Source organism: Hypanus sabinus, chromosome 24 (assembly GCF_030144855.1).
Source record: "Hypanus sabinus isolate sHypSab1 chromosome 24, sHypSab1.hap1, whole genome shotgun sequence".
In the NCBI taxonomy this organism is placed as follows: Eukaryota; Metazoa; Chordata; class Chondrichthyes; order Myliobatiformes; family Dasyatidae; genus Hypanus; species Hypanus sabinus.
Genome location: NC_082729.1, coordinates 13307236 through 13334944, shown reverse-complemented (window position 1 = coordinate 13334944; position 27709 = coordinate 13307236). Strand labels below are relative to the sequence as shown.

The 27709-nt window shown below is 41.7% G+C and overlaps 1 protein-coding gene across 15 annotated transcripts in view; it reads left to right on the top strand.

Annotated features, from left to right (window-relative positions):
• The window catches only part of LOC132380479 (protein 4.1-like), a 167057-nt gene that overhangs the window by 99033 nt on the left and 40315 nt on the right, over positions 1-27709 (top strand). For 12 of the 15 annotated variants that reach the window (XM_059949303.1, XM_059949307.1, XM_059949305.1 and 9 more), the window contains 5 exons: positions 631-783; positions 17941-18035; positions 18409-18581; positions 20670-20759; positions 26084-26295. In XM_059949303.1, coding sequence (XP_059805286.1) covers positions 631-783; positions 17941-18035; positions 18409-18581; positions 20670-20759; positions 26084-26295 — 723 coding nt within the window. The remainder of the gene's footprint in view (positions 1-630; positions 784-17940; positions 18036-18408; positions 18582-20669; positions 20760-26083; positions 26296-27709) is intronic. The other 3 variants (XM_059949317.1, XM_059949311.1, XM_059949309.1) reach the window with 1 other exon arrangement.

Sequence of the window (27709 nt, the reverse complement as noted above, 5' to 3'; positions counted from 1 at the left end):
CTGCAACTTCAGCACGACACTAAGCTGCTTCCGCTGCCATCAGGGACTCCTGGACCAGCTTCACTCGCCTCAGCGTCTCCATGACTGAGGACTCGCTTTCAGGGATTGCAGTTAATGTTATTTGTTTACTTTTTATTGTTCACACGCTTTCACCCCCACACACATTGGGTGTTTTGACGATCTTGTTGTATGGGGTTTTTCTTTAAGTGGGTTCTTTTGTGTTTCTTTTTGTGGCTGCCTGCAAGAAGATGAATCTCAAGGTTGTGTACTGTATACGTGTTTTGTTAATAAATGTACTTGAACTTGGAAGATGTGCTGTCTATTAACTGATGAATTGGTGCATTTGTCATGTTGTGATTAATGTAAAGAGGGAAATGGTACAATAAATTTCAAAGATATATTTGAATGAAAAATTTCATTCTTGCATTTATCAAACAAGCTCAATCAACCAATTTAGTTAAGTGCACAATGGTGTGATCAATTTCAAATTTATTGAACTTTTTTTTTGAGCCTTTTAACTACCAAGGATACTTGAACTTTTGACTTAACAGGATTAGCACACTAAGTATTTCCCTTTTGTTCTAACTTACCCAACACTTGGTTTTCACTAATCTTAATTGTTCTGTTTAGGACTTGGAAGGAGTAGACATCATGCTTGGGGTATCTTCAGGTGGCCTCCTTGTGTACAAAGACAGACTCCGAATAAATCGCTTTGCCTGGCCTAAAGTTCTGAAGATTTCATACAAACGCAGCAGTTTCTTCATTAAAATTCGTCCAGGAGAGGTATTTCTCAATTTAATCAAGTTTGGAAAGTGAAGTTATTCGTATTTTAATGTATACTTAAAAGCAATCATTTGTGTTATACATTGAATTAGTAAGCAAATGCTTTCTAGCATGATGTTCTGAACTGGCAGGAGTGTTGTTTTCTTCCACCTAGTGACCAAGTTTCTACGATCTCTTGAGTAAAGAATTTCAAGACTGAGTTGTGAAACCTTCCTGCTTTTCTGGCTTTTGCTTTTCTGGTAGCATAAGCCTTTTGATCTAATGCTGCCTTTAACCATTTCTCTCAATGACTGAGTCTTGCAGGGTTATCTATGTTACAAGCTGTGTATTTTTTTAAATGCTAGTAATCATTTCTTTCTTTCTTTTTCCATCTTTTTATTATCATTATTAATAACAACAAAATAAAATTGATACATAGATAATGGGATGACAAATGTACATATGTCAACTAACTATAAAAGAATACAAAAACAATGATTACAGTATAAATGAGTATTCCCACATCATAAATGATACAATATACAAATAAACAAGGCAAACCTAGGTATATCATAATATAGAATAAAAAAAATTATTATGCAAAAAAACTAATCTAAAATCTAATAACTAATAGAAGAAAAAAAACAAAAAAAGAAAAGAAAAAAATTAAAAAAGGAAAAAAAAGGGCTGTTTATAATATCTCACAAAAATACAAATCATCAGTGTCGTCAACTCTGATCCTCTCGACATATATGAAAACAAAATTGGAAAATCAAATAGGCTTGGAACAGGGTCCTATTACATCATATGAAAATATTGAATAAATGGTCTCCATATCTTTTCAAATTTAGTAGGAGTGTCAAATACACCACTTCTAATTTTTTCTAAATTCAAACATAACATAGTTTGAGAAAACCAATGAAATACAGTAGGAGGATTAATTTCCTTCCAATTCAACAAAATAGATCTTCTAGCCATTAGTGTAAGAAATGCAATCATTCGACAAGCGGAAGAAGATAAATGAAGTGAGTCCATCATTGGTAAACCAAAGATTGCGGTAATTGGATGGGGTTGTAAATCAATGTTCAATACCACAGAGATAATAGCAAAAATATCTTTCCAATATTTTTCAAAAGTGGACACGACCAGAACATATGAGTTAAAGACGCTATTTCAGATTGACATCTATCACAAATAGGATTTACATAGGAATAAAAATGAGCCAATTTATCTTTGGACATATGTGCCCTGTGCACAACCTTAAACTGTATTAGTGAATGTTTGGCACATATAGATGATGTATTAACTAATTGAAGAATTTATCCCAATTCTCAATAGGAATAATAAGGTTAAGCTCTTTCCCAATCATTTTTTGTCTTACAAAAGGGGCTCTGAATGTATCTTCATAATTATATTATAAAGTTTTGATACAAGCCCTTTCTGAAAAGGGTTTAGTTCAAACAAATTCTCCAAAATACCTGAAGACACAAAATTTGGAAAAGTAGGAAATACATTATTTAAAAAATTCCTAATCTGTAAATATCTTAAAAAAAATGAAATCTAGGCAAATTATATTTATTAGATAATTGCTCAAAAGACATAAAACAATTATCCAAAAATAAATCAGAAAATCGTAGTAATCCTTTAGTCTTCCAAGCCAAATAAGCTTGGTCTATAATTGAAAGGTGGTAAAAACAATTGGATACAATAGGAATATTTAAAACAAACTGAGTCAACCCAAAAAATTTCTGAAATTGAAACCATATACGTAAAGTATGTTTAACTATTGGGTTGCCAATTCGTTTTGGCAATTCAGAAAGAGCAAAAGGAAGAGAAGTCCCTAAAATCGAACCCAGTGCAAATCCTAGTACCGATTTAATTTCCAGGTTCACCCAATGAGGGCTAAAAGATTCATCCCAATCTTTCAACCAACATAGCAAATATCTGATATTAACTGCCCAATAATAAAATCTAAAATTAGGCAATGCTAATCCACCTTCCTTCTTTGCCTTCTGTAAATATATTTTACCTAACCTGGGATTTTTATTCTGCCATATATATGAGGAAATTTTTGAATCAACATTAGTAAAAAAAGATTTCGGAATAAAAATTGGTACCGCTTGAAAAATATATAAAAACTTGGGTAAAATAACCATCTTAATAGTGTTAATCCGACCTATCAGAGATAAAGATAATGGTGACCACTTAGTAAACAAGCATTTAATCTGATCAATTAAGGGTACAAAATTAACCCCAAATAAGTCTTTATAGTTTTTTGTGATTTTAATCCCTGAGTAAATAAAAGAGTCATTAACTAATTTAAAAGGTAAATTTCCATAAATTAGGACCTGTCTATTTAAAGGAAACAATTCACTCTTATTAAGATTTAATTTATACCCAGAAAAATCACTAAATTAAGCCAACAATGATAAAACTACAGGAATGGATTTCTCAGGATTAGAAATAAATAATAATAAATCAACTGCATACAAAGATAACTTATGAGTATCTGTCCTACGATTAATATCAAGAATATCCTGTGATTCTCTGATAGCAATTGCCAAGGGTTCTAAAGCAATATCAAATAATAGTGGACTAAGAGGACAACCTTGTCTAGTGCCCCGAAATAAACGAAAAAAGGGAGATCTTTGATTGTTAGTAAACACCGAGGCTACTGGGGTATGATATATCAGTTTAATCCAGGAAATGAATGTCGGACTAAAATTAAACTTCTCCAACACATTAAATAAGTATGGTCATTCAACTCTGTCAAATGCTTTCTCTGCATCTAATGAAATAACACATTCTGAAGTGTTATGTGAAGGAGTAGCTAGTAATCCTATGGTAGGTGGTCATGATAGAACTGACTAGATTGATAGTATGGAGTACTGGATTGAGGAGGCATTTAAGCATCAGAAAGCCAGATACCAGGAGCTGGTAGAGCAGTACTAGAGACCGGGGAGGAGAGCGCGATGTGAGCCTATAGAGGTGGGATGTAGAGGTTTTGCCGAGTGCTCACTATGCAGAACTTACTCTCTCCTTGGCATACTTGGCAAAGAAAAGAGCCATCAAGACCCTCACAGGAGCTGCTGAGTGAGCTTCCAGATGGCTGTGGATCAAGAGATGTAACCCGTGGACCAATGTTGTTGTGTCACAAGCCAGGGCTTGGTCAACTTGGCTGGGTCCCCTTGCGAGGGTGTCTGAAGTTGAAAGACACAAACACCCATGGTCCCAGATTCACCTTTGGACCAAACATCTCTGAGTGATCCATTGCAAGTTTTATTTAAAATCTCTCTCCAAGGAAGTGTCTAATCCCCCAGGTGTGGTACTTCAGTTTGATATTTACGTGATATAGATACTTAACCTAGATTATCAAAGATGAGCAATAAATAAACCAGATAGCATCACTAATGATGTGTCCCAGCGCATCTTAAGATGTATCTCAGCATCATTATAGTATCTTCTAACATAGCTCCCCAGTCTATCATGACTTACCTTGTATATTTTGTAGGTTCATTTGCCAGGACAGAGAATCCTGGTTTCAAACGGAACTAAAGACTGAGTCATGAATGAAGTTCTTTCATTGTTCCCCAAATTATTCCTTAACCAACTGGCTATTAACTTATTGTCATTGCATAATACCAGAGTTTATTTCCTTTTCTGGTTGCTCAATATGATCCAGACAACCATCTATTGTTCAGTCCATAAAAACAGCCTTGTTATTACTGCTGACTTGGTTTCATTATCATTATGTGCCCTGTTGTATGACAGGGACGATCGTGGTCTCATGACCACCATTGTTCTTGGCAAGATTTTCCTATTGAAGTGGTTTGCCATTGCTGCCTTCTGGTCAGTGCCTTTACAAGATGGGTGACCTCAGATATTATCAGTACTCCTCTAAGATTGTCTGCCTGGCATCAGTAATGCCAGGACTTGTGATATGCACCAGTTGCTCATATGACCTGCTCCCGTGGCTTCATGTGACCCTGATCGGGGGGAGCCTAAGCAGGTGCTTCACCTTATTCAAGGGGGACCTGTAGGCTAGCAGAGGGAAGGCATGCCTTACACCTTCTTTGATAAAGATGTATTTTCACCCCGCCACCCAATTTGGTTTACATAACCTATAGGGAGATTCATTATCCCCATAATTATTGTGTTGCTCCAGTTTGATATGCCTACTGTTTTATAATTCAGGTGTTATTATTGCTTCATGGGGCATGTATGCAAAACATATAAAATTATGAAAGGGATAGATAAGATAGAGGCAGGAAAGTTGTTTCCACTGGTAGGTGAGACTAGAACTAGGGGACATAGCCTCAAGATTCAGAGGAGTTCATTTAAGACTGAGATGAGGAGGAACTGCTTTTCCCAGAGGGTGGTGAATCTGTGGAATTTTCTGTCCAATGAAGCAGTGGAGGCTACCTCAGTAAATATGCTTAAGACAAGGTTGGATAGATTTTTGTATAGCAGGGAGATTAAGGGTTATGGGGAAAAGGCAGGTAGGTGGAGATGAGTCCATGGTCAGATCAGCCACAATCTTATTGAATGGTGGAGCAGGTTCGACGGGCCAGATAGCCTACTCCTGCTCCTATTTCTTACGTTCTTATACAAATATTTATTGCCCTTGCTGTTCCTTCCCACCACTAAAGCTGATTTTGTTACTTCATTTACAGAGTCAAGAGCTTTTCCCTTTACTTTCTTCATTCTTCATGATCAGACTGCCCTTTTCCATTTTGTCTAAGTATGCAATAAGATGTTTGCTTATAAGTTGCCCAATTGAGAGTTATACACACATGACCATTTGCCTTAAAATAAAAATATTGACTGCATACTTTCATTCAAAGAAAAAGTATTTTCTAGCAGGATGGAGTCATTAGCAAAAATAATTGCTGTCAATATAGTAAATTTAGAAGATACAGTAGCATCTTTGTAAATGTGAGGTGATGCATTTTGGGAATACCAAAGAGGCTAGACATTACAAAAACTGCAGGCTTTCATCAACCAGTGCCTGAGGAGTTTCATAAGCATCAGATGGACTGACAAAATAACCAACCAGACACTTTCCCCAGCCGGGAATCCATGGAGATACAAATATACAAACAGAAATGGAGCTGGATTGGCCACACCTTGAGAAAGCCAACCAACAACATCACTAGGCAGGAATTAAAATGGAATAGCCAAGGAAAGGGGAAAATGGGACGTCCAAAGAACACACGGAGGAGATATGTCAAAGCTGAAAATTAGACAATAGGGATTTTCCTGGTCCACCATTGAGAATCTGGCTTAGAACAGAGGATGGAAGGTCATCAGTGGTCTCTGCTCTGCTGGGAGCCAGGGGCTCAAGAACCAGAAGAAAGAGACAAGGACATGCATCATGTATAGTAAGGTCCTCGGCATTATTGAGGAACTGAGGGGCCTTCGCAGCAAGTCCAAAGATCCTTGGAGGTGGTTAAGAAGATATAATAAAGTTGCGGCCTTCATTAACAGGGAACTCAAGCAGGGAGATTATGCTCTGACATTATGCTATGACAAAACATTGGTCATACTTCATCCAGAATCCATACCTGATCACCACACTATATGAAAGATATTAGGGCACTGGAGAGGGAGCTGAGGTTATTTACCAGGATGTTGCCTGGAATGGAGTGTTTCAGTTATGAGGTGAAACTGGCGAATCTTGGTCTCAATTCCTTGGAGAGTATGTTTAGGGTCATAGAAAAGTACAGCACAGAAACAGGCCCTTTTCCCCCATCTAGTTCTTGCTGAACCATCTAAACTGCTTTCTCCCATTGACCTGCACCCAGACCATCACCCTCTATACCCCTACCATCCATGTACTTATCCAAACTTCTCTTAGACGTTGAAATTGAGCTGGCATGAACCACTAGTGCTGGCAGCTCATTCCATACTCTTATGACCCTTTGAGTGAAGAAGTTTCACCTTACGTTCCCCTTAAGAGGGGACATGATTGAGGTATAGAAAAGTAAGGTTTATGGATAGATAAGAGTGCAGGAGATTTTCCCTGATCTAGAGGACACAGATTTAGGGTAATGGGTAAGAAATTTAGAGGGAATCCAAAGCATCTTTTTAATCTAGAATGTGGTGAGTATCTCGAATGCATTGCTGGAGCGAGTGATGGAAACAGAGTCACTGACAGCATTTAAACAAGTGTCTGGGCAAGCATTCATTGCCCAGGCATTGAAGGATTTGGAGCAAATGCCAAATGAAATTAATATGCATGGGTGCCCACTGGTTGGCGTGGAAGTGATGGTCCCATTCCCCTGATGTATGTTGAGACTGTGATGCAGAAAATGACACATCCACGAAGGTACTGGATGCAAATCAATGCACAGGGTTACATATCTTTTGTTTTAATTCGAAGAGATTGGAAAGCTGAGAGTGAAGTGGGAAAACAGATTTCTGGGAAGCATCAAAACTGTTGTTCGGTACCGTTGAGAGCTTTAGTCAAGCAAACTAATCGTTTTTAACCCAAAATTTAAAATAAAGAGATTTGGATTAGTACTTCCTAATATAACATCCGGGTAGCAAGAATAACTGTCTCAAATAGCCAAAAAGAAATTTTATCAGTGCCTTCATGTTCAGTGTTATATTTGGTGGTTAGTGTGTTTCTGCACGGTGGATGGTGTTTGAAATTATTCTGCAGAGAGAGTCTGTGTTTTTCTAAATTTAGGTGGGTCATTCCATCTGCTGGTAAAATAAGCAGAATACAAGTTGTTTTAGTATAATGTGGCGCCATCTGCAGTCAGAATAAATTATTGTCAGGTCTAATTAAGAAGCTACTTTTTATGTCATTGTACCTTTCTGATCCATCCCACTGCTGTGCCCTCATGGAATCAGTAATATCTTGTATTTAGTTCAACTGGCACAGACTACCTTTTAATCCTCCTCCTGGAAATCATTATTCGGTGAAATAAATATAGAAAATGCTAATAGCACTAAGCATGTCTGACAATATTGGTGGAAAAAGTTAAAGACACTTCAGCAATGGGAAAGAAAGAAAGCAAGTTATTTTTGAGTTCGTTGACTTGGTGGAAAGTTGATAGAATAGAATATACATCTCAAGTAGGATGAAACCAAGGCTAAAGAGGGTCTTCTAAAGGAAGGAAGTAAAAAAGAATGACAAATAAAGCAGGACCTTGAATCAGAGTCAGGTTTAATATCACGGGCATGTGTCATGAAACTTCTTGTCTTTGTAGCAGCAGTACAAAGCAATGCATAATAATGGGGGGAAACACGAATTACAGTAGTGGGTGTGTGTATATGTAAAAAGGCTAAATTAAATAAGTAGTGCAAAAAAAAGGGAAATTTTTAAAAAAAGATAGTGGGGTAGTATTCATGGGTTCAATGTCCATTCAGAAATCAGATGGCAAAGGGGAAGAAATGTTGAATGTGTGTCTTCAGGCTCCAGTGCTTCCCTCCTGATGATAGCAATGAGAACAAGGCATGTCCTGGTGATGGGGCAGTCCTTAATGATGGATGCCTCCTTTTCAAGACGCTGCTCCTTGAAGATGCCCTGGGTACTACGGAGGGTAGTGCCCGTGATGGAGCTATGTTTACAACTCTCTACACCTTAATATACTCTGTGAACAGCAATATGGTTTCAGAAAAAACAGAACCACTACAATAGCATTAGTAGATTTTGTAGAAGAAATATCAAACGCTATGGAAAGAAATGAATACACAGTGGGAATATTCTTTGATCTTAATAAAAGCATTTGACACCATTGACCATAAATTATTATTAACAAAATTAAAAAGATGTGGCAACCCACTTTCTGCGCAGGCGAACCGGCTCACAAATAGCCAGCGCGCGGGGGGAGACTTTGGTAATGCATCCCTGACGTCATTTCCGCCCGGAGAGGGCAGGCACTAGGGATTAAATGCCAGCGCCGCAAAGTTTGAATAAACTAGTCTCGAAACGACTTAACGACTGCTTGTCGTTATTTCAGCGCTGTGTGTAGCACATCACTACATTGGTGACCCCGACGGTTCAAATGGGATTTGGACCAAAGATGACCGATTCTTCATCTGTTCACGCAGCTTCGCTATAACTGCCGACTTTCTGGACGCTGCGACCACACGTGTGGTTTAGCCAAGCAGAAGCCCAGTTCCAGATTCGGCAGATATCCTCTGATTCCACTCGTTACTATCACGTGGTGAGCGCCCTTGACCAGGAGACGGCCGCCCAGGTTGCGGATTTCATACAGTTGCCCCCGGAAGAAGGCAAATATGAAGCATTCAGAGCGCTGCTCATTGGGACCTTTGGCCTCTCACGGCATGAGCGGGGTGCCCACCTGCTTCACCTGGACGGTTTGGGAGACAGACTGCCGTCAGCATTGATGAACGAGATGCTGTCCTTGGCTGACGGACACAAGCCCTGCCTCATGTTCGAGCAAGCATTCCTGGAGCAACTGCCCGGGGACATACATCTGCTGCTGGCTGACGCAGATTTCAGTGACCCCCGGAAGGAGGCGGCCCGGGCAGACGTGCTGTGGAAAGCCACGAGGGAGAGCGTGGCGTCCGTAGGTCAGATTACCAGGCCACGTGCCCAACAGCGGATCAGACCAGGCCCGGCAGGGGGGCGCACACAACACAGGCAGGAGTGAGGAGGCTAGTGAACAGTGGTGTTTCTAACACCAGCGGTGGGGCACAAAAGCCCGCCGTTGTTGCCTGCCCTGCAAGGGCCAGGGCCAGCTGCTGCTAATGACTGGCGACTGGCCACCAGGACAGCCTCTTGTACGTCTGGGACAAACAGTCGGGACGCCACTTCTTGGTCGACACTGGAGCGGAAAACAGCGTCTTGCCCCCGGCGGGGTACAACACCCGCAACAGGAAGCCAGGACCCATCCTGAGGACCGCAAACGGCAGCACGATATGGACCTACGACACCCGCACAGTGCAGCTGCAGTTCGGTGCCAGCCGGTTCACGTGGGACTTCACCCTGGCTGCGGTGGCCCAACCACTCCTGGGGGTGGACTTTTTGCGAGCTCACAGCCTGCTAGTCAACTTACAAAGGAAAAGACTGGTACATGCTGAGACTTTCCAGACGTTCACCCTGGGTGAAGCCAAGTTGCCGGCCCCACACTTGGACTCCATGACGCTATCGGACAACGAATTCACCAGAATCCTGGCAGACTTTCCATCGATTCTGACACCGCAGTTCACGGCAGCCATGCCCAGACACGGGGTTCAGCACCACATCCCCACCAAGGGACCACCCCTCCACGCCCGCGCACGAAGGCTCCCCCCGGAAAAGCTCCACCTGGCGAAGGAGGAGTTCAAGAGGATGGAGGAATTGGGGATCGTACGGAGGTCTGACAGCCCATGGGCCTCTCCCCTGCACATGGTGCCCAAAGCAGCTGGGGGTTGGAGACCATGCGGCGACTACCGCAGACTGAACGAGGCTACAACTCCAGACCGCTACCCCATGCCGCACATACAGGACTTTGCAGCAAACCTGCACAGGGCAAGAATATTTTCCAAAGTAGACCTTGTCCGGGGATACCATCAAATCCCGGTGCACCCTGAAGGCATCCCCAAAACAGCACTTATCACCCCGTTCAGCCTGTTCGAGTTCCTCCGAATGCCATTCGGCCTGAAGAATGCCACACAGACGTTCCAGCGGCTAATGGATGCAGTGGGACGTGACCTGGACTTTGCGTTCATCTATTTGGACGACATCCTTATAGCCAGCAGTAGTCGCCAGGAGCATCTGTCCCACCTCCGCCAGTTCTACTCACGCCTGAGTGATTTTGGCCTCGCAATCAACCCAGCCAAATGCCAGTTCGGTCTCAATACCATCGACTTCCTGGGCCACAGGATTACCAAAGACGGGGCAACACCTCTGCCCACCAAGATAGACACGATCCGCCACTTTGCCTGCCCCAACATGGTCAAACACAAGTTCGTTGGTATGGTGAACTTCTACCACCGTTTCCTTCCCTCAGCAGCCCATATCAAGCTCCCTTTTGTACACCCTGATGTCAGGTAAAGGCAAGGACATTACTTGGGACGAGGGGGCCGCGGCCGCTTTCGTTACAGCCAAAGAAGCCTTGGCAGATGCCGTGATGCTGGTGCACCCCCAGAACGGACGTTCCAACGGCACTCACAGTGGACACATCCGACACAGCAGTTGATGGGGTGCTGGAGCAGCTCATCGAGGGGCGCTGGCAACCCTTGGTGTTCTTCAGCAAGCACCTACAACCACCCGAACTCAAGGATAGTGCTTTCGACCGGGAGCTGTTGGCACTGTATCTGGCAATCCGGCATTTCAGGTACTTCTTAGAAGGCAGGCCGTTCACCGTGTTCACGGACCACAAACTGTTGACCTTCACGTTCACGAAGGTGTCCGATACCTGGTCGGCTCGCCAGTAGCGACATCTGTCCTACATCTCCAAGTACACGACGGACATCCAGCATGTCTCAGGAAAGGACAACGTCGTGGCGGACGCACTCTCCAGACCAGCTGTCCAGGCTCTGTCCCTGGGGGTGGACTATGCAGCACTGGCAGAGGTGCAGCAGGCAGACGACAAGATGCCCAGCTACAGGACCGCAGTTTTGGGTTTGCAGCTGCAGGACTTTCTTGTAGGCCCAGGTGATAGGACCCTCCTGTGCGACGTGGCTACTGGCCAACCTCACCCCATCGTCCCGGCAGCCTGGAGGCGGTGAGTTTTCGACTCCATACATGGTTTGGCGCACCCGTCTATCAGGACAACCGTCCGGCTGGTCTCCAGCAAGTTTGCGTGGCACGGACTTCGCAAGCAGGTCAGTGAACGGGTCAGAACGTGCGCACAGTGCCAAACAGTCAAGGTGCAGCGACACACTAAAGCCCCGCTGCAGCAGTTCGAACCCACCCACCGGAGGTTCGACCACATTCATGTGGATATCGTGGGCCCCCTACCAGTCAGTGTCCCGAGGAGCGCGGTACCTCCTAACTATGGGAGACCGGTTCACGAGGTGGCCAGAGGTGGTCCCGCTCACCGACACATCTGCCGATTCCTGCGCCCGAGCACTGATTGCAACCTGGGTAGCATGCTTCGGGGTACCAGCCCACATTACCTCCGACAGAGGCGCCCAGTTCACCTCCAGCTTGTGGTCGGCTGTAGCCGGCCTGTTGGGAACGTAACTACGCCACATTACTGCCTACCACCCACAGTCGAACGGACTGGTGGAACACTTCCACCATCACTTGAAGTCAGCTCTCATGGCCCGCCTGAGAGGACCTAACTGGGTGGACAAGCTTCCCTGGGTCCTGCTTGGAATTCGCATAGCGCCCAAAGAGGACCTACACGCCTCGTCCGCCGAGTTGGTGTACGGCGCACCCTTGGCCGTCCCAGGAGAGTTCATACCAGCCCCAAGGGGGCAAGAGGAAGAACCCGCAGCAGTCCTGGACAGACTACACGAAAGGCTCAGCAACCTGGCCCCGGTACTGACTTCACAGCACGGACAGACCTCAACCCATGTACCCAAAGACCTGCAGGACTGTAAGTTTGTGTTTGTACAAAGGGGCAGACACCGGGCACTGCTACAGTGGCAGTATGAGGGGCCATTTGAGGTGATCAACAACAACGGGACCACGTACATACTGGACATTGAGGGGAGAGAGGTTTTCATGGTGGACCGACTCAAACCAGCCCATGTGGACTTGGCGCAGCTGGTCGAGGTTCAGGCACCATGGCACAGGGGCAGACCTCCAAAACAGAGGCTGATCCAGACTGTGGACATTGGGGGGTGTATCGCCAGTTCTTGTGGGGGGTGGTTATGTGGTGACCCACTTTCTGCGCAGGCGAACCGGCTCACAAATAGCCAGCACGCGGGGGGAGACTTTGGTAATACACTTCTGACGTCATTTCCGCCCAGATAGGGCGGGCGCTAAGGAGTAAATACCAGCGCCGCGAAGTTTGAATAAACTAGTCTCGAAACGACTTACCAACTGCATGTCGTTATTTCAGCGCTGTGTGTAGCACATCGCTACAAAGACATGGTATTAGAGGGGTGGCATATGACTGGTTAGGTAGGTATTTGGAAGACAGGTATCAGTCTGTACATATAAACAACTCAAATTCAAAACTTTTGAGGGTAACTTGTGGGGTTCCACAAGGTTCAGTGCTTGGTCTATTGCTGTTCATTTTGTATATAAACGATATATGTATGGTTTCTCAGACATTAAAATGTATATTACTTGCTGATGATACAACTATATTTTGTACTGAGGAACAGCTGAAACAACTTTTGGATACAGTGGAGAAAGAACTAAAGATTATAAAGAAATGGTTTGATACTAACAAATTATCACTGAATCTAAGTAAAACTAAATTCATAATATTTGGACCAAACCCATTTAATAAACTTAGAATAAATGATGTTGGAATTGGTAAGGTATCTGAAACAAAATTTTTAGGAGTGGTAATAGATAATAAATTAAGCTAGAAGCCACATATAACTTGCGTCAAAGCAAAAATGTCAAAATCTATTGCAATACCGTACAAAGCGCAAGATTTCTTAAATCGGGAATCTTTGCATACGTTATACTGTTCACTTATAGTCCCATACATGACTTACTGTGTAGAGGTACGGGCAAATACATACAAAACAAATACAAACTCAACTTTTCTACTCCAAAAGAAAGCCATACGAATTGTAAATGAGACAAGTTATTATGAACCAACCAGTCCACTATTTAATCAACTAAGCACTTCAAAATTCAGAGATTTCTTAGATTTTAAAATAATACAAATTATCTATAAAGTAAAAAATGGACAGTTACCACAAAGTGTCCAAAGATTGTTTAAAATGAGAGAGAGTCAACATGATTTGAGAGGAACATATTTCAAAAACAAAGGATAAGAACAAATGTGAAAAATCATTGTGTTTCAGTCAGGGGGTGAATCTATGGAACAGTTGTAGTGAGAATTTAAAAACATTTACCACACTTAACAAGTTTAAAAAATTATTTAAAAATAATTTAATGAACAAATATGAAATACATGATTTAAAATGAATGGGAGTAATGTAAATAAATGATACTTGGAATTGGATTTCGTGTTAAAAGATTATGAATTTTTTTGTTTTGATGTGATGATTGACAACAAATTTGTTTTTGTATAAGTAAGATGCGTAGACGTAATAAGCTGTGGCTTCAGCCTACACCCTTTCGGCCTGTTTTAAAGATTTTTACAATTTAATTTTGTATATGAAATCATCTTTGAAAATGATGCTTTCTGTAATGTTTGTACTGACTGAAAATAAAATGTCATTCATTCATTCATCTTAATCCTGTACAGCAGGGCTCCCCTCTCCCCCCCCCCCCCCCCCCCATACCTAGATAGTGACTCAGCCAGTTAGAATGCTCTCCACAGAACTAGGATAGTTTAGAATCATCAGGTCATACAGCATAGAAACAGGGCCTTCAGGACAACGAGTCCATGCTGACCAAGATGTTTCATCCAACGTAGTCCATTTGCCAGCATTTAGTCAACCACTACCCAAACCCTTCCAATACATGTACCCCTATAACTGTCTTTTAAAAGTTGCTACCATAGTTGCTTCACATCAGCAATCCTCTGTCACATAGATATCACTCTTCATGTTTTTTTTAAACTTGCCTGTCAATTTCCTCTTAGATCTCACCTTAAGTATGCCTTCTACTTCTTGATACCACAACCGTGGTTTAAAAAAAGAGTGCATTCAGTTTATCTGTGCTCCCCATGAGCTGCACCTTAATTAGATCACACCTCAGTCTCCAATGCTACACAGAATTAAGTCCGAGCCTTTCCAACTTCTCCCTATGATTCAGTCCCTAAACTCCTGGCAGCATACTTGTAAATCTTTTCTGCAGTGTACCTTTTGTATTTTCTGTAGTGTCACAGAAATGATTTTTGTTTTTCTGTAAATCTCACTGCCTAAAGTGAGTCAGTGTGGTCGCAGAGAAGCGGCATGCATGTGATGAGATTAAGTGAATTTGTTCTTGAACTACTTGACCATAATGGCAGGACGTTATAATCAAGTTTTGGGATTTCTTCAATGAAGCAGAAAATACTGGAAATGTTCAGTCAATCAGATTACATCACTGAAAATGGAAGAAGTTTTTTAGGTTGATGAATTTCACACTATAAAATCTGCTTGCTCATTATTGGTCAAATTTGCAATTGTATCACTCAGTGCTACATGGTAAGACTTTTAACTTGCACTTTTCGGTTAGGTTTTACATCATCTCTACTGACAAATAACTAATTTTTTATTTCCAACCCCGTACTTTCAACCTTTTCCATTCAAGGGATGTGTGACAAAATTGGAAGTCTGGGCAGTTGTGGTTAGCCATTTGGGAGCTGCTAGTTTTGCAAAGAAAATGCATATATAACCTAATTGGAAGCTTGTGGCCTGAAGATCTGCTCTGGGGTCCTAGTACAGGATAAGTAAAAGTTGATGATGAAGTTTGTGTGAGTAAGGCAGCGGGCAAAATCATAACAGATGTAGTGTGGAGGACTCTGAGGCCATCCACTTTAGGATCAGAACCAGGTTTATTATCACTGATATGTCATGAAGTTTCTTGCTTTGTAGCAACTTTTACATTGCCATACATAAAAATGTTACTCTATAAGTTATAATAAGAAAAGTAAATGTAGCGCAAAAAGGGATATTAGAGATAAAAACAGATATAAAAGACAAAAAAAGAGATTAAAGCATTTTCTAAATGGAAACTTATGGCGAAGTAGATGTCATCCATAAAAGTTCTCAGAAATTTGTGAATATATGTACCTGAATGTATAGTCTCTGTCTCCAGGGAATTTGGATATAAAAGAGTGGAACTAATGCCATGGTTGTGCTCAGGAATGTCTCTGTGCTTCCAGAAAAACATTGCATCATCAGTAAGATGTGGGTGGTAAATGGATTAAGTTATGAGCGCTGATTGGAAGGGTTTATCTTGTCCTCCCAAGTGCAGAGATTTAAGGATGATCTAATTGAAGTGTTTAAAGTGATTAAACAAATTGAGAGAAGGAAATTGTCTTTTGTTGAGAGCACCTGAGAATCAAGAATCATAGCCCTAAAGGAAATCAGAACAGGTTATTCAAGAGTGATGTCAGGAAGTACTTCAGGTAGGATTGTGGAACTCTCCTCTGACAACAAAACAAAAAAAAGAGTAAAAGCTTATAACCAATATTAATAGAATATGTCTATTTAAATCATTTTTCATAATAGAATTGCTTGCAAGGCTGGCATTTACTGCTCATTGCCTTAAACCACAACCTTGGCCAGCTTATAAAGAAGGTATTCCTGCAATTCCAGTAACGTATCTCCAAGTGAGAATAGTGTGTAGCTTAGATGGTACCTTCAAGTGGTTGGCTATGCTGTTAGGGTGTTTTTGGGAGGGGGGGAGTTAGGACATATAGCAAGTAACTTCAGCAACTAACTTCAGATACAAATATTAAATTTTTGTAGATTAAATTTTAAATGCAGCCCTGGTTAATTGGTTCCTACAGCTGTGAAAACAGCAGTTATTCGGAAAACCAGACATTAACATTATCTAGAATGTGGGCGTGAAGAAGGAGGTATGAAAGCTTATATGTAATTCAAAGGAAGCATTGCAGATACATTGTAAATATAGAATTGTCCTTTGATCATAAAATGTCATGTAGTGTTGAGTTGAGTGGGCCTCTTCTCCGAAAGGGTCTTGACATGATGCCTGCTGTGTCTCATTTTGTTGAATAAGAAACTATTTCCTATCTACCAGCTGTGTCTCTCCAGTAACTCTGTGCACATGTCAGCATATGCATTTACCTAATGCTTTTTACTTTCTTAGTGATACAGTTTTGTGGATTCTGTGAGAATAGAATATGCACATTGCAGCTATAGTATGGCTGATTGTCTAGAAAATGAACATTGGTGCCCAATTTACCCACACTCAGGCTGCTGTGGCTGGCTGCTGTTGTGTTCTGTTGCTTTAGTTCTGTTGGAGTTGCACTGATCTCCAGCACTCCATCACACTTCTGACCTGTAACATGGAGAAGCAGGAGACCTTAGGGTGTCAAGAATGAAGTCACTCATCGCAAGATGCCCACAGTCTGACTTGGTCTTGCAGCCATCATACTTAATTGTTGGTCAGAAAGAGGTTATTCCTAGGATGCTAATGGTCAGTCTGTTATTACACTGAATGCCAAGGATTGGTAATCGGACACCTGTCTGCCCTTCTGTGGCATGAGTATCAACCTTCCATCTATTAGCCCATGTTTGAATATTATCTAGGAATGTTTCTTTTCCCTTGAGAAGTTGCAAGTGGTCTTTAACACCTTGCACATTTGCAGTGTTGCCTTCAATTAGAACCAGAGTTGACTTTCAACAGTGGAACAAGCTTGGGGCAATGAGGGGAGGAAGTCTGGTGCTTGAATACCCTATCCTTTTCCCTTCAGAACTATTTTGAGTTCTGAACCCATTTTGAGTTATTCCTGGATCTAAAATATATAACTGTTCTGCTTTCCGCAGATCCTGCCTAACTTGCTGTGTGTTCCAGCATTTTCTGTTTTGTTTATTGTTTTAATAATTTCTTTAACAACGTTTTGGGTTCTGTCACAATTTTGCATGTGTATCGTTTATTGACATAGTGTGGAATAGGCCCTGCTGGCCGTTTGGGCCATGCCACCCAGCAATCCCCCAATTTCATCCTGTCATAGTCACCGGACAATTCACAATGACCAACCAACTTGCCAACCAGTACATCTTTGGACTGTGGGAGGAAACCAGAACACCCAGTGGAAACCCACGCGGTCATGGGGAGAACGTACAAACTCCTTATGGGCAGTGGCCTGTTCTGTAATTCTCTCAGTCAACTTAGTCAGCTATTAGTTTGTTATTGACTTCATGGTAATAAGAGGAAAAGATTAAAATATTAAAAATCACTGTATCTTTGAAGTCATTGTCAAGCAGTGTCATGTTGACTGAAAAAAAAGCTGTCATCAAGTTCATGCGGTAACAATTCATCACTTGTTAACACGGGAAATATGTCAATATACAAAAAATGTGTAGATTTCTTAATGCTTTGCAATACGTTCGATTTGCAATATTTTTGAATTGTGCTGATTGTTGTAACTTTTTAAAAGAATACTTTATAACATACTCTAACTGTTCATGGAATTGCTTATGCGTTCTTCATTAATTTTTCAGGATCAGTGTGAAAGTACTATTGGGTTTAAGCTGTCCAATTACCGTGCTGCCAAAAAATTGTGGAAAGTATGTGTGGAAAATCATACCTTTTTCAGGTACGTTCATAACACAAAAATCTTAGGAGAAGGAAGAATCGTGTGCTGAAAATTTATATTTGTTTAATAAAATTAATTCTGATATCAAAGTCATTTCTGGTTGCAAGTAACATTGAATCAGTAATCCAATTTTTAAAAAAACTGTTCTATAAAGGATTTGTATTGAATAATTAATTCTTCACTTGTATATGTGAGTTCTTTGCATTGATAGAAAAATCTCAAAGAAAATTTTCTTATCTCCAAGTATAAAGATTTTTAGGAAAAGTTTGAATTATTTGCTCCAAAATTGATGAACTTCAATCCTGTGTATTCAAGAGAAGAATACAAGAATGCTTTACCTATGCCTTTTAACTTTAGCATTTTTCCTTAATAGGCTAACGACTCCAGAATCCTCGGCAAAAGCCAAGTTCCTGTCTCTAGGTTCCAAATTTCGTTACAGCGGACGTACGCAGGCTCAGACAAGGGAAGCAAGCGCCCTGATTGACAGACCAGCACCCCAGTTTGAGCGCACTGCAAGCAAGCGGGCATCGAGGAGTCTTGATGGAGGTAAATTTGTCTGGGATCACAAATCTTGCTCCATATCATTGAAAGCCATGAGTATTTAATGTATTGAATCTGTTGAGGGCAGCCAGAGCAAGTAGATCACCACATGGTTATGCATTCAAATCAGTACAGTAGTTACTATGTTTTCCAGAAGTCTATATATCATGGGCGGTATGGTAGTGTAGTGGTTAGCACAATGGTTTACAGTACCAGTGACCCGGGTTCAATTCCTGCTACTGCCTGTAAGGAGTTAATACATTTTCCCTGTGACTTCGTGGGTTTCCTCCAGGAACTCTGGTTTCCTCCCTTAGTCTAAAGATGTACTGGTCATTGTAAATTGCCCTGTGATCAGGCTAGGATTAAATCGGGGAATTGCTGGGCGGCGTGCCTTGAAGAGCCAAGAGGCTCTTCCGCACTGTATCTCAATAAATTAATAAAATAAAATAAAAATTTTAAAAATATTAGAAAATAATGCTAAATGACTTTTATATATGTATTAAAGTTCTATATATGTAAATAATTATGTTACAGTGTTGAAATCTATAGAGACATAGATACCAAAGGCTGATATCATTGGAATACTAATACATTTTTTCTTTGCTTTGGAGATTTCTGTTTATGATCTTCACCTGCCATCTTGCATCTTAAAAGAAAACTCTATTTGTGGGTTATTAAATGTTTATGGGTTGAATTGACTTAATTCCCCTCAGTATCAGAAGTTGCAAGTGGTATGTTTTTCAAATGCAACTCAATAAAATTAGAGACGTGAACTGATTGAAATGGAGCTCTTCAAAGACTAGGTAATCAGCAGAAAGTGAAGTGGGAATAAGTGGGTCTTGGACTAATAGGATGTGATGAGTGGAGTAACACAAATTACAGCTCATAGAGTTGTGCAGCACAGAAACAGGCACTTTGGCCTGGGAACTCCAGTATTCAATCTATATCAACTATCTGGCTGAAGGTCAAAATATCATCAGCCAGCATGGTAAAATGACATTTAAACCATGTGTGATTATACAGAATCTTCAAGAGTGATGGACGAGCTGATCAAGGAGGCAAGAACGTGGCAAATGGAATATGTGGAAAGCTGAGGTCATAAAAGCAAAGAACTTGTAAAATGGTTAGAGCTTGGGTGACGTTGATATTCTAAGGGACTTGGATATCACTGAAAAGTTAACATGCAGGTACATCAAAAGACAAGAGTAGCAAAAGGTATTGGAGCCTTTGTCATCAGAAGGTGTTATCACAGAAGTAAGGAAGTTTTTTCAATTGGATTGGACCGTAGTGGAAACAATTTCTAAAGCATTCCCTGGATTCTCCTCCCCTGAGAAAGAATGTACTTGCCTTTTATAGGGTACAGTGCAGATTTACAAATCTGGTTCCAGCATTTGCAGATTTGCTGCAAGAGGGGAGGTAGTGATTTATCCTGTAGTATTTAAGAAAATGAGAAGCAATCTCAAGGAAACTTAAAAATATGACCAATAGGGCTTCACAGGGTGCAGGAAGATGGTTTGTCCTAGTTGAGGATATGAGGACCAGGAGGTGCAGTCTCAGCAGTTTAGGAACGTGGCAAGAATAAGTTTTTACGTTGTGAATATTTGGAGTTCTGCCCTGGATAGCTGTGAAATCTCTGTAATTGTGTTCATTTAGAACTGAGATCGGTAGATTGCTAGATAAAAGAATAAAGAGCTATGAGGATAATGCTTAAAAGCTCAGTCATGGTCTTAATGGATGACAGGAAGCTCAAAGCTGCTGGATAGCTTGCTCCTGCTTTTTATACTCTTGAGTTAACCCCTGCAACGCTAAGCATCTCTCTTCCACAGATCTGTTGAGCATTTTATTTTCTGCATTAATTTGCTTTTTGATTGGGCATTTGGAATTCCAATCCTGACGCTCCATTTGCCTTTCGTTAATGATCTTCCTTGGAATTTTTCAACTCCTGGGATGTACTAATTCAGTAAAAAAAAATACAATTTTTTAACATGATTTAAAACAAAAACATGATTTTTCAAATGAAAGAAACTGCAAATTTTATATTTGCGCTAACCATGTGTGCATGTAATGTTGTAAAAATGTGCACATTCTCTCCAGCTAAGCGTAAATTTCCAAAAACTTCCATTGAATTACCAGTGGATGAGGATCCTGAGCTCAGACGTGTTGAAGCACCCAGACAGCAGCCAGGTACCAGTTTGTTAGCTTAAAGCTCTGCGGTGTTTTTTTCCCCACCCTATCCTTTTCTGCAAGCAACTTGTTGCAATAACCATTTGAAATTCCTTTGATCTTGTTAATAATTATCTAAACATAATTTAAGCCAGAGATATATTACTCTTTTGGACTAATCCATCGATTATTTCTTTATGCCTCTCCAGTATCGTGAAGGTTTGGTGTCATCTAAGGTACTTGGTGTTAGCAAAATACTCATCCAAATTTCAAAACTGATTTATTTAAAAGCAACAGGGTTCTTGAATGTCTGGTATGAGTACTGTGTTGTAGCTTTAAAGATTAACAAAGACTCTGATGTCAAATTAAATGTACAAGTCAATCTGTGTATAGAACCCACGTAGGTTTAAGGTAGACAATAGACAGTAGGCGCAGGAGTAGGCCATTCGGCCCTTCTAGCCAGCACCACCATTCACTGTGATCATGGCTGATCATACACAATCAGTACCCCGTTCCTGCCCTCTCCCCATATCCCTTGACCCCGCTATCTATAAGAGCTCTATCTAACTCTCTCTTGAAAGCATCCAGCGACTTGGCTTCCACTGCCTTCTGGGGCAGAGCATTCCACATATCCACCACTCTCTGGGTGAAAAAGTTTTTCCGCATCTCTGTTCTAAATGGCCTACCCCTTATTCTTAAACTGTGGCCTCTAGTTCTGGACTCACCCATCAGCGGGAACATGCTTCCTGCCTCCAGTGTGTCCAATCATAATCTTATATGTTTCAATCAGATCCTCTCTCATCCTTCTAAATTCCAGTGTATACAAGCCCAATCACTCCAACCTTTCAACATATGACAGTCCCGCCATTCTGAGAATTAACCTTGTGAACCTATGCTGCACTCCCTCAATAGCAAGAATGTCCTTCTTCAAATTTGGAGACCAAAACTGCACACAATACTCCAGGTGGGGTCTCACCAGGGCCCTGTACATCTGCAGAAGGATCTCTTTACTCCTATACTCAATTCCTCTTGTTATAAACGCCAGCATGCCATTAGCTTTCTTCACTGCCTGCTGTACCTGCATGCTTGCTTTCATTGATTGATGTACAAGAACACCTAGATCTCGTTGTACTTCCCCTTTTCCTAACTTGACTCCATTTAGATAGTAATCTGCCTTCCTGTTCTTGCCACCAAAGTGGATAACCTCACATTTATCCACATTAAACTGCATCTGCCATACATTTGCCCACTCACCCAACCTGTCCAAGTCACCCTGCATTCCCATAACATCCTCCTGACATTTCACACTGCCACCCAGCTTTGTGTCATCAGCAAATTTGCTAATGTTACTTTTAATCCCTTCATCTAAATCATTAATGTATATTGTAAACAGCTGCAGTCCCAGCACCGAACCTTGTGGTACCCCACTGGTCACAGCCTGCCATTCCAACAGGGACCCGTTAATCACTACTCTTTGTTTCCTGTCAGCCAGCCAATTTTCAATCCATGTCAGTACTCTGCCCCCAATACCATGTGCGCTAATTTTGCCCACTAATCTCCTATGTGGGACTTTATCAAAAGCTTTCTGGAAGTCCAGGTACACTACATCCACTGGCTCTCCCTTGTCCATTTTCATAGTTACATCCTCAAAAAACTCCAGAAGATTAGTCAAGCCTGATTTTCCCTTCATAAATCCATACTGACTCAGACTGATCTTTCTACTGCTATCCAAATGTGTCGTAATTTCCTCTTTTATAATTGACTCCAGCATCTTTCCCTCCACTGACGTCAGGCTATTTTTTTTTTTGTTGAAATCCCCCATGACAACTGTATCATTACCTTTGTGACATGCCAGTTTTAACTCTTCATTCAACTTACACCCTACATCCAGACTGCTGTTTGGGGGCCTGTAGCTAACTCCCATTAGGGTCTTTCTACCCTTAGAATTTCTCAGTTCTATCCATACTGACTCTACATCCCCAGATTCTATGTCCCCCCTCGCAAGGGACTGAATATCAGTCCTCACCAACAGAGTCACCCCACCCCCTATGCCAGTCAGTCTGTCCTTTCGATAAGATGTATATCCTTGAATATTCATTTCCCAGGCCCTGTCCGCTTGAAGCCATGTCTCAGTTATTCCCACAATGTCGTATTTGCCAATTTCCAACTGAGCCTCAAGCTCATCTACCAACATGTTCAGTGCATTGGTGCTGAATTTAAAATCAAGTACACTTTGACTCCAGATCTTGTTAGTCTTAATCCAAAAGCAGACCTAAAGATGAATTCTAGAGGTGATCCAGAAGTAATTGCCTTGACAACAAGACACCCGAGAGCCCTCAAAATTGAAGTTATTGTCAGAAACGTTTGCCTCTGGCTCATGATGATAACTGAGTCCCCAAACACAGATAGATTGTTTTTGTGGGCAATTGCTAGATATGTATTTTCATCCATTTCATCAGTGACCAGCAGTCAAATTACTTCCCTAGTGCCACTCTTGAAATAAAACAGTTACTTGCTACCTGATTGTAAAGTGGATTTTTTCAACCAAATTTTCTTAATTATAAAAGAAATATGTTCACACCCTTGGTTAACTCAGAGTAATGAAGAAAGATTGAAATTAAGCTTATTAAACTTGTCCTTATTTGTGGCTCAATCATTTATTTACACAGACATGAGAAAGTGGGAGCCTACAGTGGAGCAGTAAAAATCAAATTTTATTTTGAATTAAGTGTAGAATATTTTGTGTTCTGCTAAATGTTGAAATTTTGAATGGGGTGCAAGATAATGGCATTGAACGGAAAACCTCAATCAAGGTAGATTTTTGGAGCAACACACACAAAATGCTGGAGGAGCTCATCTGTGAAAAGGAATGAACAGTTGAAGTTACAGGCCGAAACCCTTCATCGGGACTAGAAAGGAAGGGGAAGATAGCAGAATAAGAAGGTAGGGCGAGGGGAAGGAAGACAAGCTAGAAGGTGGATAAGTGAAGCCAGGTGGGGGATGAAGTAAGAAGCTGGGAGATGAGAAGTGGAAAAGGCAAAGGGCTGGTGAAGGGGGAATCTGATAGGAGAGGAGAGTGGATCATGGGAGAAAGGGAAGAAGGAGGAGCACCAAGTGGAGGTGATAGAGGTGGAGGAGAAGAGATAAGAGGCCAGAGTGGGGAAATGAAGAGGGAAGGGGGATGGGAAAATTACTAGAAGCTGGAGTAATCTATGTACATGCCATCATGTTGAAGACTACCTAGAATGAATATGAGGTGTTGCACCTCCAACCTGAGGGTGGCCTAGTCATGGCAGAAGAAACCATGGACTGACATGTTGAAACTGGAATGGGGATAGGAATTGACTGGCCACTGGGAAATTCCACTTTTTGTAGGTGGAGCAGAGGCACTCAACAAAGCGGTCCCCCGACTACATCGGGATTTGCCAATGGGTGGAAGCCACATTGGGTGCACCGGACACAATAAATGACCTCAACTGATTATCAGGTGAAGTATTGTCTCACCTGGAAGGACTGCTCGGGGCTCTGAATGGAGGTGAGGAAGGAGGTAAATGGGCAGATGTAGTGCCTCTGCCACCTGCGGGGTTAAGTGCCTGGAGGGAGCTTAGTGAGGAGGGAGGAATGGACGGGGAATCACCAAGGAGCAATCATTGCAGAAAGCAGAGATTGGGGTGGGGGAGGGGTGGAGGTAAAGATGTATTTGGTGGTAGGGTCCCATTGAAGATGGTGGAAGTTCTGGAGTATTGGATTGTATTGGATGCGAAGGCTCATGGGTGGTAGGAGAGGACAAGAGGAGCTCTATCCCTGTTAAGGCAGTGGGAAGATGGGTTGAGTGTTGATGTCCTGGAAATGGAGGAGGAGTGAGTGAGGGCACCATCGATGGTGGATGAGGGGAAACCGTATTCTTTGAAGAAGGAGGACATCTCTGATGTCCTGGATTGGAAAGCCTCATCCTGGGACCAGATACTGTGAAGCTGAAGGAACTAAGAAAAGGTAAAGTATTTTTACAGTAGACAAGGTGAGAGGAGGTTATAGTCAAAGATATCCGTGAGAATCGATGGGTTTATAAAAGGTATCAGTAGACAGTCTGGCTCCAGTGGCAAAGACAGAGAATTTGAGAAAGTGGAGAGAAATGGACCAAGTGAATGTAAGAGCAAGGTGGAAGTTGGAAGCAAAGTTGATGAGATTGACGGGCTCAGCATGGGTGCATGAAGCAGCAACAGTACAGTTGCCAATATAGCACAGGAAGAGCTGGAGAGCATTACTAGGGAAGGCTTGGAACATGGTTGGTTCTACATAGTCAACAAAAAGACAGACCTAGCTGGAGCCAATGTGGGTGCTCATGGTTGCAACTTGAGTTTTGAGAAAGTGGGAGGAGCCAAAGAAAAAGTTGTTGGGTGTGAGGATCAGTTCTGCCAGATGGAGGAGGGTGGTGGTGGAGGGGAATTGGCTGGTTCTTTTGTCAAGAAAGAAGCGGAGAGCTTTGAGGCCTTCTTGATGGGGGATCAAAGTATAGGGACTGCACATCCATGGTGAAAATGGGGCAGTCAGGGTCAGGGACCTGTAAGTTGTTGTGATCGACACGAGACCCACCATAGATTGAGGGACTGCTTTGTTGAGCATCTCAGCTCCTCTGTTTTTTTAAAAAAGCATAATTTCCCAGCAGCCAACCATTTCAATACCAATCCCCATTCCTGTTCTGTGATGTTGGTCCATGGCCTCCTTTTCTGCTCCATCTCTCAGGTTGGAGGAGCAGCTCATGCTCCACTAGGTAGCCTCCATCCTGAGGGCCTGAACACTGATCATTCCAACCTCCAGTAATTTTTTCTCTCCTTCATTTCCCCATTCTGGCTTCGTACCTCTTCTCCTCACCTGCCTATACCACCTCCTGCAGGTGCCCTACATCCTTCCCATGATCCACTCTCCAATCCCATCAGATTCCTCCTTCTCCAGCTCTTTGCCTTTTCCACTTATCACCTCCCAGCTTCTTACTTCATCCCACCTCCCCCAATCACCCTAAAATTTCCCTGGATACTGCCTGACCTGGTGAGTTCCTCCAGCATTTTGTGTGTGTGTGTGTTGCTCTGGATTTCTAGCATCTGCAGGATCTCTTGTATTCAAGATAGATTTTTAATCACTTTCTTGTTATCAATGGACTGCATGGTGAAAATGTTTGATTGCCTTGCATTTGGATTTTGCTTACATTTACTTGCCTTGATTAATCTTTGGATTTTTTTTGTGGTGTTCTTGTACTTTGCTGCATTTGGTTGGAAATAAGTACCAAATATTTCATTAACTAATATCTTCATGTCATCAGTGAGTAACCTTGATGCATTTCATTACAGCTGCAGTCGCAGTGACTCCTGACAGAAGTCCAAGGCCAATTACCACTTCTGCACCAACAGTATCTCAAAGTCATTCAGTTGAAGTCAGTAGTCCACCCACAGCTGAGACAGCGAGAGTGACTGAATCAAATGCAGTTGAAAAAGTGAGGGATGAAATCAAACATGAAGAACGATTGGTTGACGAAAGATTGGAACCAGCTGAAGAAGTTAAGGTACACCTTGAGCTGAATTTATACTTAGCATTTTAAATGTTAATGACATTTTTTTTGGTGTTCAAGTTTATATACTGATCAGTTGATGTAAAATTTTCAAAAGTAGCTTTTTAAGGTGGTGATCTAAGAAATTAATATAAATTCTACCCCTCTTTGGGTTTGATATTAGAGAATTTATGTCATGCTAACATAAAGGTCATGACTTTTTCTAGACTAACATTCATGCCAGATGTTACTCTATTCTTGTGCAGTCCTGCAATATTTGTGATAATATTTATTTCTTGAGATCAACTCTGATTTTCAAAATCAAATCTGCTGGACATTACGGATTGAAATGCAAAAGCAAACATTGGATGCAGGACTGAAGATGAGACAATTATAATTTTAAATGCGCTGCCTTCGAAATGGAACAGTACTGATCTACTGGAAGAAATGCATTTACTGTTGTTTTTTTAACCTCTTGATAAAATAGAAACATCAATCAATAGAAACACACTAATGCTGGAGGAACTCAGCAGGTCAGGCAGCATTACGGAAATGAATAAACAGTTGTCGTTTCGAGCCGAGACCCTTGTTCAAGGCTCCAGTCCCAAGAATGGTCTAAGGCCTGAAACTTCAACAGTCTATTCGCTTCAGTAAATGTTGCCTGGCCTGCTGAGTTCCTCCAGCATTTTGTGTTTATTGCTTTAGATTTCCAGCATCTGCAGACTTTCTTGTGTTTATCAATCAATAGAGGTGGTTCTGCGATAACCAGATAGTTGCACTCCTAAGAAACCTCACATTATTAAAAATCACATTATAAAAACAATTATGTCATGGAGGAAAAAGTGGGTTGGGTTTAATGTTTTAGGCTTGATATAACAAAGTTATTTTTCATTCAAAAATGAAGGTGCTTAAAATATTTTGTTACTTTTCACTAGAAGTACTAAAGGCTTTATGATGCATTGTTTAATATTGTTGTATCAATACCCATAGAAGTGATTTGCTTGTCAATAGCCTGTGACTTCCCAATTATCAAAGTAATGCTGAAGTTAGACAAGCTCAAAATGCTGGAGGAACTCAGCAGCTCGGGCAACATCTATGGAAATGAATTAACAGTCAATGTTTTCGGCAGAGAACCTTCTTCAGGACTGAGAAGGAAGGGGGGGAACACCAAAATTAAAAGATGAGTGGGGGAGAAGAAGGCAGATAGATGAAGTCACGTGGATGGGAAAGGTCAAGGGCTGGAGAAGAAGGAATCTTGACAGGGGAGGAGAGTGAACAATAGGAGAAAGGGAAGGAGGAGAGGACCTGGGGGAAATTATAGGCAGGTAAGAAGAGGTAGTAAGTCAGTGTGGAGATTATGGGGGGGGGGAGTGGGTTATCTCAGAAAGAGCAATCAGGTTGGAGCCTACCCAGATGGAATCTAAAGTGT